This window comes from Eulemur rufifrons, chromosome 20 (assembly GCF_041146395.1).
Source record: "Eulemur rufifrons isolate Redbay chromosome 20, OSU_ERuf_1, whole genome shotgun sequence".
Classification (NCBI taxonomy): domain Eukaryota; kingdom Metazoa; phylum Chordata; class Mammalia; order Primates; family Lemuridae; genus Eulemur; species Eulemur rufifrons.
The window spans coordinates 7295602-7308178 of NC_091002.1; the positions used below are offsets into that span (position 1 = coordinate 7295602).

At 41.8% G+C, this 12577-nt stretch overlaps 1 protein-coding gene across 1 annotated transcript in view; it reads left to right on the forward strand.

Annotated features, from left to right (window-relative positions):
* HTT (huntingtin) overlaps positions 1-12577 on the forward strand; it is a 152674-nt gene that overhangs the window by 70374 nt on the left and 69723 nt on the right. Inside the window, exons 27-31 of the mRNA XM_069496156.1 lie at positions 1500-1623; positions 3266-3393; positions 6609-6719; positions 11668-11745; positions 12258-12481. Coding sequence (XP_069352257.1) covers positions 1500-1623; positions 3266-3393; positions 6609-6719; positions 11668-11745; positions 12258-12481 — 665 coding nt within the window. The remainder of the gene's footprint in view (positions 1-1499; positions 1624-3265; positions 3394-6608; positions 6720-11667; positions 11746-12257; positions 12482-12577) is intronic.

A 12577-nucleotide genomic window follows, 5' to 3' on the forward strand; every position in this document is an offset into this window, starting at 1 on the left:
CAACTCTCCATTTCCACTCACCAAATCCTTTGTTTTCCCTAGTAAATATCTTACCCAAAGTATATATATACATATGTGTACACCTTTATGTACATGCACACACACATGCATGTACATGTATACATTCACATATATATGCATACATTTCTCTATGTTCTCTGGCACTCCTCTGGTCCAAACTGATGTAGTATCTCGTTTGGGCTACTGCACTATCCTTTTTTTTGAGAACCAGCATTATTGAAATAATTCATTTACTATACAGTTCACCCATTTAAAGTGTATAATTCTCTTTAGTATGCCCACAGAGTTGTGTAGCGATCACCAAAATCCATTTGAGAACTCAGAAGGGAACGCTGTACCCTTTATCCCAAACCTCCCATACCCCCAGCTGTAGGCAACTACTAACCTACTTTCTGTCTCTATGGATCTACCTCTTCTGCACATTTCCTATGAGGGACTTGTACCTTCCACTGAGCAGGCTCTGCAGTGTGGCAGCCTCTCAGGTACTCTCTGCAGTCCTTCCCTGCTGCTTCCCTCCCGTCTCCCCATCACAGCCGTTTGTCCCTTCACACCCACTTTACAGACAAGGCTCAGAGTTACAAGGCAACTGTCTTAGTCAGTTTGGGCTGCTATAAGAAAATACCATAGCCTGGATGGCTTAAACAAAAGAAATTATTTCTTACAGTTTTGGAGACTGGAAGTCCAAGATCAAGGTGCCAGCAGATTCAGTCTCTGATGAGGGGCCACTTCCTTATGGATAGCTGCTTTCTTGCTGTATCCTCATGTGCTGGAACAGGCAAGATGCCTCTTTCATAAGGACACAACTCCATTCATGAGAGATATACCCTCATGACCTAGTCACTTTGCAGAGACCCCACTTCCTAATACCATCACCGTGGTGATTAGGCTTCAACGTATGAATTTGGAGGGGTTACGGATATTGAGACTTCAGCAGGTACTTTTCTGAGATGAGAGAGTAAGTGAGTCACAGGACTAAGACTTGAAGTCCAGGTCTCTGTCATCCTGTCCTCACTCTGCCCTGTGCCACTGTCTCCTAGAATGTGGGAGCCGAACATTGTATATTCTCTCATGTGTTGTATATTGGAGAAAGTTTGGGTTTTATGGATATATCTGGGTTTGTTGACTTCCAGCTCTGCTGCTATTACCTGGGCCTTGAATCAGTCACTTCATCTCTGAGCCTGTTTCCTCATTTGAAAAATGGACTTTAAAATGCTGCTTTGTACCCTTCTTCATGTCTTGGCTAACATATAATGCCCTGGTAGTTTGCTCTTGGAGGAGTTGGGTCTGGGGTTACAGTGGCCTCAGGCAGTGCCTGGCTCCCTGAGGGCTGCTATGTGTGTGATTGTCGTGTGAGTGAAGTAGATAGTATGTGTAGAGTGTCAGAGAACAAAATAGATTGCATGGGTAAAACTATACCTGTTGGTTTTCAGTTTCTGTATTGGTTATACTTGCATCACATGTTTTATTTTCTATTTTAGGCAGCTTTACCTTCTCTAACCAACCCTCCTTCTTTAAGTCCCATCCGACGAAAGGGAAAGGAAAAGGAACCAGAACAAGCATCTGTCCCACTGAGTCCCAAGAAAGGCAGCGAGGCCAGTGCAGGTAAGAAGCAGTGCTGGAGAGGGGCTGGGAGCACACCATCTATTGTGTGGAAATGTAGGATTTAAGCAATAACTTGGTATTTTATGGAAGTGAAATACACAGAAGTAACGTCAGAGAAAGTTTCCCCGGGTGTGGTGTGAGATATTAAAAACTAATTACTAAATGTGTACAGACTGCCTTGTGGTCCTAAATGTCTGCAAGTGTCACTTGCTGAGATGCAGTGACCACAACCTGCAGGCTCCCGCCTGCCACAGCAAGGAGCCTCGCCCTCCTGTGCTTTCTCCTGTGCTTTCTCTTCATCTCAGGGGAGGGGTGGGGGCGCTAGGAATAGATGTTGTGTGGTGAAAAATAGATTCGGATATGGGAAGAATTCTGATGTTGGAAATGGAATATTTGCATTTGGAAGAGCTAAAAGAGAGATCAAGTGGGGAGAAGTCATCTGAGTTGAAGGAGCCTACAACATTGTCAAGTTTGGAGCAACTTCTACACCCAGGAACATGCCAGAACAGAAGGGGCAGAAATGAGGTGTGGCTGCAATTTCCATGAAGTGACCGCTGCTGCGTGTCCTGGGTGCCTGTCTGTGCACACCCCCAGACCCACTCTTACACTGTTTCATGGTGCCCCCCATTCGTTTTGCTTATACAGCATTCATAGCAAGGCTACTTATTTCTTTATTTTTAATTGGCAAATTAAAATTGTGTATGTTCATGACATGTGCGCAACATGATTTGAACTACGTATACGTTGTGGAATGGTTAATTAACATATGCATTACCTCACATACTTACCACTTTTTGTGGTGAGAACACTTAAAATCTCTCTTAGTGATTTTCAAGCATACAATACATTGTTATTAACTGTAGTCACCCTATTGTACAATAGATCCCTTGAACTCATTCCTCCTGTCTATAAATGAAATTTTGTATCCTTGACCAATATATTAAGGTTTTTTAAAAGATGCTCTTTTCTACAGATTGACCTACAGTACAGCAGGAAGATTTATCTGTTTAAAAGCTTTAGACTTTATAAGCACTAAATTACTACTATGTGAGCAATCATCTTTTTGATGAGTTATTAATAAATAAACTAAGGACTCCAAGTCAAAAGTCCTTAAAACTGACGAATAGTTCTGTATAGTGCTTGGCACTTTGATGTTTAGTATCAGCTTAATGATAATGTTTGTGCCCTTTACAGTTTCAAAACATGTTCATGTCAAAACATGTTCATGTCACCCCCATTTGACTGTGTAGCAGGCCCTGTAGCTAGTTGGCCGGGGCAGCCCCTTGGTGTCCCCACCAGGAGACCTCAGGCTCAGAGTGGTCCTGGGGTTGGCCAGTGGCCTTTGAGTTTGCGGCTTCTGTGATTCTCAGACCGTTGCCTCACAAGCAACCAAAGCAGGAGAAATCACTGCCACACAGCTGCTGCTCTTCTTTCATGTTGTTGTTTTAGTACTCAGGCTCTACTTACACATTTGTTAGTCAATTTCTCATTACTTCCAGTTAACCAAAAAGTCAGAGGAAAATTTGAATTTTTTTTCCTACTAAAATGCTTTTAAAAAAAAATCATTATTTCCAGTAATCTCTTTTAAACTTGTTTTTACTTTTGATCTAAAAATTTACCTTTTATGTGCATATTTTTAAAGCTTCTAGACAACCTGATCCCTCAGGGCCTGTTACAACAAGCAAATCCTCATCACTGGGGAGTTTCTATCATCTTCCTTCATACCTCAAACTGCACGATGTCCTGAAAGCTACTCATGCCAACTACAAGGTATGGGCCTCTGCCTCTTCTGTGAGTATATATGCACATATACTTATTTCTAATAGATTGTTGATATTTTTCTTATGGTTTATAGGGTATGTGTACGTATATGTATGTGTATATATTATACGTATAAGTTAGCCCTTTGAGATACAAGTTATAATTGGTTTTTTCAAGTATGTCTTTCAGCTTTGTTTGTGGTAACTTCTTTTTTTTTTTTTTTTTTTAAAGACAGATTCTCACTCTGTTGCCTGGGCTAGAGTGCCGTGGTGTCAGCCTAGCTCATAGCAACCTCAAACTCTTGGGCTCAGGCAATCCTTCTGCCTCAGCCTCCCGAGTAGCTGGGACTACAGGCACGTGCCACCATGCCCAGATAATTTTTTTCTATAAATTTTTAGTTGTCCGGTTAATTTCTTTCTATTTTTTAGTAGAGATGGGGTCTCGCTCTTGCTCAGGCTGGTCTCGAACTCCTGACCTTGAGCTATCCTCCCGCCTTGGTCTCCCAGAGTGTTGGGATTACAGGCGTGAGCCACCGAACCCAGCCTGTCTGTGGTAACTTCTATCATACAGATGTTTTGGATGTTCATATTGGAGAAATAATCTCTTATGATTTATGGGTGTTGTGTCTGGGCTTCCCAAGACCAGCTTAAGTTCAGAGGCTCACTAGAAGGCCTTGTGGGACTTGGCACTGGTTGTGCTCCCAGCTAAGCGATATGACAGTGAGTAGTGAGGGCATACTGCCAGGTTATCAGGGAAGGAGGGATCCGTGTACAGGTTTCCTTTGCTTTCTTCCTCCCACTAGGCTCACATGAAAATACAGCAATTTGCTGGTCACATAGGCACCCTCTGCCTAACAGGAGCCACAATTCTAGGCTCCCAGAAGAAAAGCAGGTATTCAGCATAAACTGTGTATCTCCAATAGTCTGGGCACAGTGAGCCCCCTTATGAGCTAGGGGAAGTTTTATGTCAGCGTAGGGGACTGTTCACCAGCCACTTCCAAGGGCCAGCCTTGTAAGCAGGCCTTTGGATGGGTAGCAGTCTGCTCTATTGACTCTTCCCTTGTAGTTATATTTCAGTTCTTTTGTTCATTGTTTTTACTTTAAAATTTGCTATACATCTTCAGCTTTTAGATACGAAGTGTGGATCTAACTTAATTTTTTTTCAGTTGCCCAACCATTTGTACCCAACACTGTTTACTGAATGATTCGTTGTTCTGCACTGATCGAATTACTGCCTTTATCTAACACTACTTTTTCATGGTGCTGTAGTTTCTGTTGTCACATCTGTCTGTTCATCTATTGGAGGCACACTTTTTTGATTATTACAGCCTTATGATACATTTTTGAGGGGATGAGTTCCTCCATTCTTCTTTAGAATTTTCCAGATATTATTATTTATTTTTGCTTGTGAACAAGCTTATTTGTAGATTAACTTAGGGAGAATGGATATCACAGATGTTTAGGTTGGCCTTTTCAGAATGTGGGATGCTTTTCTTTTTGTTCAAAATGTTTTTCGTTACCTCAGAAACATGAAATTTAAAGGATTTTAAAAGGAACCTTAAAGATGATTTCAGATAGCTCTTGCATATTTCTTAACAGATGTTACCTCCTTTTTTTGGAAAACCATTTGTAAACTTTATATGGTTTCTTTTCTGAAGGATATTGATAATGTTGAAAGAGTCAAACATATTTTACAAAAGATTCAGAGCCTCTATTTAGCTGCATGTTCCTCATGTCAACCCCCAAAGTAGAAGAGGGTATGTTGAAAATGCCACACGGAGAAGGCATTTCATTTCCACTTGTTTCAACTCAGATCATCTTGAATTCTGGAGCCCTTTCCATGTTCCTGGTGTCTGCTCCCTGTTTGTCATTTTCCTTCCTGAACAGCCTGGGCACCAGGGTGCACTACTGTAGTGCTGCCTCCCTGGAATCCTAGACTCCTGCTTCCCTGGCCCTCACTCCCCTCATCAGCTCCTGCTGCACAGAATTCTCAGTCTCTGTGTGTTTGGAGTGGCTGACGTGTCTTGTTGGAACTTTGGTTGTCACCTCTTGGTGCCTTGGTGCCTTCTGAGCTACTCAGCCTCTGCACTCCCTACACTTTCCTGTGTAGCCCCTCCTGCCCCCTTGACCCCTTGTCTCTCTCCTGGTTTCTTGCTTTACTTTCCAAGTCTCTGCAGAACTTGGGCTGCTCTTCTGAAAGCTCTGGGGCAATCCCTTTCATCTTAATTCTCACCCCAGGTGCTAGGCCTCCCTGCTTATGCTTCTCCCACCAGCATTTCCCTCTCCTTCACTGTTGTCTGGGGAGGAAAGATCACTATGCTAGTGGAGGAGGCCCCTTCCCCCGGGGTTCCAGATCCCATGTGATCCACGTGACACCATCACGTGACTCTGTCCCTTGGCTCCTCAGTGGTGTCACTGCTGGACTTTTCCTTCCTTTGCCTGGCCTGCTCAAAGCACACTCAGGTGGACCCTAGTGTGGTCACAGTATTTAGATCCACTTACATTTTCATTTTCTGTCTCTTGCCTGTTTCCTGACTTTGCCTAGAGAGTATTTTCTCCTTCATTGTGGGTGCTTAGATTTAAGTTCACCAAGCACCTTCCTTTCTATCTATTGTAACTTTTTTGCCAATATTTATTTTCATGGTCAGTCTCTCCACACCCTTGTGCTTATACATTATGTCTTTGGTCCTGGCCCATTCTCTAAGTCTGCAAAGTAGGAGAATTGCTGTAGAACCTAATTAGGTGGAATCCTTTAGAATCTTCATACATCTAAGACTGATTTAATATTTTATTGTAGCCAGACTGAGCAACTGTATCAGAATTTGGTAGTGATTTCTCCCAGGGATCCTGATATATATGGAATAGAACTTTATATTTTACACTTTTTGACATATCATATATCACATACTGGTTATAATGGACATTTAACAATTTTTTTCTCAGTATGACAGAAGGTTAGAAATTATTTCTTTCAGTAGTGTCAGTATAACTTGGAGGATGCCTTTGAAATATAACAGTTTTTATATAGCTATCTGAAAGAGTAATTTCCTTTCCAAGGTGATTTTCTGGTGCTAAACACACACGGACACAGACACACCCTGAATGGTGAGTGTGCAGACTGCAGTGCAGGAAGCATCTCGCCACAGTGGATGGTGTTTGTGCCTGTTGTGGAGAACCAGAGCGTGACATGCCAGTAACGATGTTTCTCTCCTTCACCTTCCCAAGGTTACCTTGGATCTTCAGAACACTACTGAAAAGTTTGGGGGATTTCTGCGCTCTGCCTTGGATGTTCTCTCTCAGATTCTAGAACTGGCGACACTGCAGGACATTGGGAAGGTTTGTGTTTCATTGTTTCTCGTTGAGCTGTGCTGGCACCCTTACTGTGCACCTAGAGCTGGAACCTGGTTCTCCAGGTGCATCCAGAAAGCAACAGCGGCAGGAGACTCTTCCCCGGCCCCAGGTGCCACAGCACAGCACCCATGAAGTTCTGTTTGTATCCTCTTTTCAGTTTGTTACCATATATTAACTTAGACTCAGTTTATTTTAGAAAATTGGTGGGTTTAAAAATGTGCTTACAGAGTCCCTTATTTTCTAATTTTGACCTTTTCAACTGGAAAGGGGCACAAACAGACCCTGCCAGGTGTGTGGCTTGCTCTTCCCATGCCTTACAAGTAGCAGAGCAAGGATTGAAAATCATGTTCTTTGGTTCTACATCCAGTAATTTCCCTCCCTCCACCCCCATTTGGTAATGAAAATGCTTAAGCATGTAAGAAAGTTAAAAGAATTTTGTGATGAACACCCGTATCATATCCACAACCCAGATTCCACAGTTCACATTTTGCTGGACTTGCTCTGTTGTGTGTATACCCACCTATCCAGTTACCTTTGTATTTTATCTTCTAATGCATGTCAAAGTGAGTTACACACAGATAGCACTCCCCTTTCAAACATGTGTATCTTCAAGTGGAATACAGTGTGTCTCATGAAGTTTGTTTTATCTCTTTAAATCTTTTTCTTATCTTGATATGCATATAAGTTTACCTAGTTTTAATCATTATGCACATTATTTTGCGTTTCTTCTCTGTTATTCCTTGGGTTTCTCTTCGTATCTCAATTTAGTGTGTGCAGTTCTCATTTTAAATGGCTATATTGTGTCCTCCTGTGTGATACTCAGTCATTGTCCCCTCAGAGTAAAATTTTGTTGAATACTTTGGTAATGTCACCTTCTTGGTGAGGCTTTCCTGGCCATCCTGTATGAACTTACGTCTCTCCATACACTCTATTCTCTTTCTCTGTTCATTTTTCTCTTTGACCTGTAACATTATCAGATTATCAACTTAATAAAAAGACATTAGAGAAATTTCCAAATATGTTTATTCAGGAATGAGAAATGAGGTTTATAATCCGAAATGTACGGAATGGCAAGCAACCAGTGTCTGGTGAGGGAAGGGTAAAGGAATGCCTTTATTGGCAAAAAGGGAGAGGTTCCCATAAGCTTCTCAGAAACAGAGTTCATTGGCTCTGGAGGCTTAAAGCTAGAGTTGCTGTTGGTTGATTGGTACAGATGCTGTTACTGGGCAAGTGTTCTTTTAAGAGCGTCTTATCTGAATTACTGCAGTCCTAAAGAATGTCTAGTGATAAGACCTTGTCATAGAAACATATGCATACTTGTGAAACACACAATATATGCAAAACAAACAAGCTATGCAAAGAAGGAGATGCTCAGGGGATGTGAAGGGATTTCTTATGGGGTTGCCAGAAAGTCTTAGGAAATAGTTCTTATCTTAGACACATGAGCATGATCCCCTTCTCCTTGGCACCTGTCTGGGTCTGACAACAGTGATTTCATCCTGGGATCTGCAGCTTTCATAAAACACACTATTTATTTTATTTCTTTGTCTCTTCAGTGCCTATAGCAGTGCCTGGGAGATAATTGCATTCAGTGAACACTTGTTGAATGGACAGTAGCTGCTCTTGTCAACAATCAGTTTGGGTGTCTCATTTCTAGTGTCTGCTTTGTCTTACAGCCATGCTGTGAGGGAGCTGCTATGAGCCCATTTTACACCACGACTTGCAGCTGAAAGATGTGACCTTCTCAGGGCCAGATAAGTCAGGGCAGAGCCCAATTTAAGTCCCACAGCTTTTCAGATCTCCTGTTCTTTGCCCTAAACCTGACTCACGTGCCCGGACACATGTGGGGTTGGGCATCAGGTGTCTGCACAAGCCCGATGTGGCAAAAGGTATGAGCAGGTTTTCTTCAGATGTCTGTGAACTTAACTGGCTATAGGATTTAAAGGCAAAGGGAAATTTAAGAATAAAAATAGAGTTGTTTTGTTTTTCTAAATAGCAACACTGGGAATGAAAAGAATTCATAATTCTACTTCCTTGAGAAATAATGTTTTATTTTTCTTCTCTTCTTGACTTTATTTATTCCATACTCATTTTTATGTATAATTGAAATTTATTATGTGATGGGTATGTTTTTATTATTATATCATACACGGTTTTCCATGTGACTCCTCGCTGCTTTGTATTATATGTTTTGTCTGGCCACTTTCAAGACTTTAGACTGGTTTTGAGTGATTTGATTATCATGTGCCCTGATGTAGGTTTTTTTTTTTTACATCTTGTGTTTCACGTTCCTGGGTTTGTTGAGCTTCTTGGATCTGTATGTAGCTTCATAGGTTTCTTAAAGTTTGGAAAATTTTTGGCCATTAGTTCTTCACATATTTTTTTCCTGGCCCCCTTTCTCCTCTTAAGGGGACTGTGATTACCTGCATGTGTGATTGCTCACTGTTGTCCCACAGCTTAGTAATAGCTCTGTTCAGGTGTTTTTTTTATTGTTTCATCTCTGTTTTTCATTTTGTATATAGTTTCTATCACTACATCTTCAAATTCTCTGATCTTATAATAATTCTCTAATCTTCTGTAACAATTCTGCGAAGTCTAATATATTTATCCCAACCATTGTATTTTTCATCACTATAGTTTTTATCTCTAGAAGTTAGATTTGGGTCTCTTTAAAATCTCTCTCACATCTCTACTTAACTTTTTGAATACAGTTGTAATAACTGTTTTAATGTCCTCTGTTAATGCTGAAGTCTTGTCAGTCTGGGCTGTTTTGACTGGTTGATCTGTGCTCCTCATTACAGACTGTGTTTTCCTGCCTGTGCATACCTGCTCCTCTTTGACTGGATGTCCAACACTGAATTTTACTTTGTTGGGTTTTGGGTAGTTTTATATTCCTGTAAATCTTCTTGAGCTTTGTTCTGGGATTCAGTTAAGTTACAGTTTACTCTTTTGGGTCTTGCTTTTATAATTTGTCAGATGGGTAGGAGCAGTGCTTAGTCTAGAGCTAATTATTCCCTTATACTGAAGCGAGACTTTCCTGAGTACTCCACCTACTGCCCTGTAAAGTGTAGCTTTTCCAGTCTGACTGGTGCGAACAGTGACTGTTCCCAGCCCTGTGTGAGCAGCAAGCACTCTTCGCTCTAATTTTTTCTGGTGATTCCTTCCCCAGCCTTGGGGAAGTAGTTTCCTGACACACTTGCACTAATCAGATCTCCGCTGAGTATTTAAGGGGGCCCTCCCCAGGTCTCAGGGTCCCCTTTGTGCTGCCTTCTGTCCTGTGAACCCTAGTTGTCTTGGTCTCCTTGGATCCTCAGCTCTTCCTTAGCTCCAGGGTCCCTGGGCTCTGCTACTGTCCCTCCTGTGCCATGACCTAGAAACTCTCAAAGCAGTGAGCTGGGGCAGGTGTGGGACCCACCTCACTTGCTTCTCACTGCTCGGGGATCACTGTCCTTTATTGCCTGATGGCCATTGTCTTGAGAACTGTGGTGTAGTATATTTTGTGGTTTTGTTTTTTAATTTGGTTGTTTCAAGCAAGAGGGTAAATCTAGTCCCTCTCACCCCATTTTGACAAGAAGTGGAAGTTTCTGTATTTTATTGTACATTAACATTTGTGACAGAGCCATGGTTCCTTGTTACTCTGGGAGCTCTCAGAAGGCTAGAAATAGCATCCTTTCCGACCTGTGTTCAGTGCCCACTGCACTTGCTGGTGCATACCAAGTATTCCACACATGTCTGTCAGACAAATTGTGATTCAAAGGCTCTATCTGTAATTTTTTCAGTTAGCATTTATAGATATCTGTTCTGAGGTGACAAAAACAAAAATTGACATGTAGCAAATTCAACCTCGAACATTTGGAATCTGAGTAAATCAGAATTTTTAAAATACATGGCTCTTAAGTATTTGAAACCAACAAAAGTATATTGCCTTTTGGTACAGGAAATTATATCAAACAAATGGCAAGGCATTTTCAATCTAATTGACATTGGTTTTCAGTATTTAATAGCAACAGTGGCTCATGATAAGGTGGGCAGTGAGGAAGCACACTGCCAACTCTGAGTCTCGGCAGCATTCTGAGAGGTAGCATCTTTCTTCTTCCTTTTTTTTTTTGAGACAGAGTCTTGCTCTGTCACCCAGGCTAGAATGCAGTGGCAGGATCACAGCTCACTGTCGCCTTGAACTCCTGGGCTCAAGTGATCCTCCTTCCTCAGTCTGCCAAAGTGCTGGGACTACAACTGTGAGCACCACAACTGGCCCCCTTCCTTCCTGATTCTTCCAAAGGAGATTGGGTGTTTCAGACCTCATTGTTGATGATGGTAAAAATACCTTGTGAGAATAGTAACATTAAGGCAGTTATTTTGGTCATTTCTGCAGATTGCTGTAAGACACTCTGGGACTAATATGTAGTAAATCACATATTAATGTATTATTGTTGTGTTCTGTTGAACATATTCAGGGGCTCCACAAATGCAGGGCTTTTGATTCCTTTGCACACTTCTGTATTCCTGCTCTGAAAAATAGGACTGGATGCGTAGTAGGCAAGAGATACTTTTTTTCCTTTATTGATATGTAGTATTTTACATATTTATGGTGTACCTGTGAGTGCTTTTTACATGCATAGAATGTGTGAGGATCAAGTCGGGGTATTTGGTGTATCCATCACCCTGAGTATTTATGACAATAGATGCTTGATAACTATTTAACAAATGAGTGAACGAATCAATATATAAATGCATGAAGGAATGGTTTTAATATATCTACTTAGATTTTTTATTGACTCTGTTCGTGATGATCATTGAAAACCTTCCTCTGATTTTCCTGATGTTTTTACACAATTTAAATAGAGGCTATCTTGTATCTCTGATTTCTGTCTAGGATTCACAACAATAACAGGTCATCTGTGAGTCACTTAATGTCTTCCCATTCTTTCCACAGTGTGTTGAAGAGATCCTGGGATACCTGAAGTCCTGCTTTAGTCGAGAACCAATGATGGCAACTGTTTGTGTTCAGCAAGTAAGAACATTGTTTCCTGTCCTTTTGTGTTAAGCCTTCCAGGTACCTGGACAGAATGCTCCTTCTTTAGAAGCTGGTGCTGATGGCTGATCAGCAGGAAGGGTTGGGAGGTCCAGCCTGTCACTTTCTGCTCACTCCTTGATTGGGCCAAGAGGCCGCCCCCCTCCCCAGAGAATAAGGTCTGTCACTGCGGAGGGCAGAGGGCATCAGACTCCACTAGACCCTTGCTATTTAACCATTGTCTTCGTATCCCTCTGGGTTTTTCTTTAGAATACCCAATCTCATTTAGAACCACAGCGAAACCTGAGACTCTTACTTAAGGTATAAACAGCATTTCACAGCCGCACTGACAAGGCATTAATAGCGATTCACAGCAAGAATTTCATATTCTGAATTTTTGCTAACATATCCGGTTACTTATAGATGGATTTGATATTTGCATGGGAAATGCTTAAAGTGTTGCTCATGCCACATTAAGTAAACTATTGATGGCTTCAATTCTTTCACTCTAGTTGTTGAAGACTCTCTTTGGGACAAACTTGGCCTCCCAGTTTGATGGCTTATCGTCCAACCCCAGCAAGTCTCAAGGCCGAGCACAACGCCTTGGCTCCTCCAGCGCGAGGCCAGGCTTGTATCACTACTGCTTCATGGCTCCGTACACCCACTTCACCCAGGCCCTCGCGGACGCCAGCCTGAGGAACATGGTGCAAGCAGAGCAGGAACATGACACGTCAGGGTAACAGTCATGGCAAGAATGCTGTTGTTGGTGGAAACATGAAAGAGCAAGCAGGAAATTCTTTGTAAAGGAATTTAAAAAAATGAGTTAACCAAC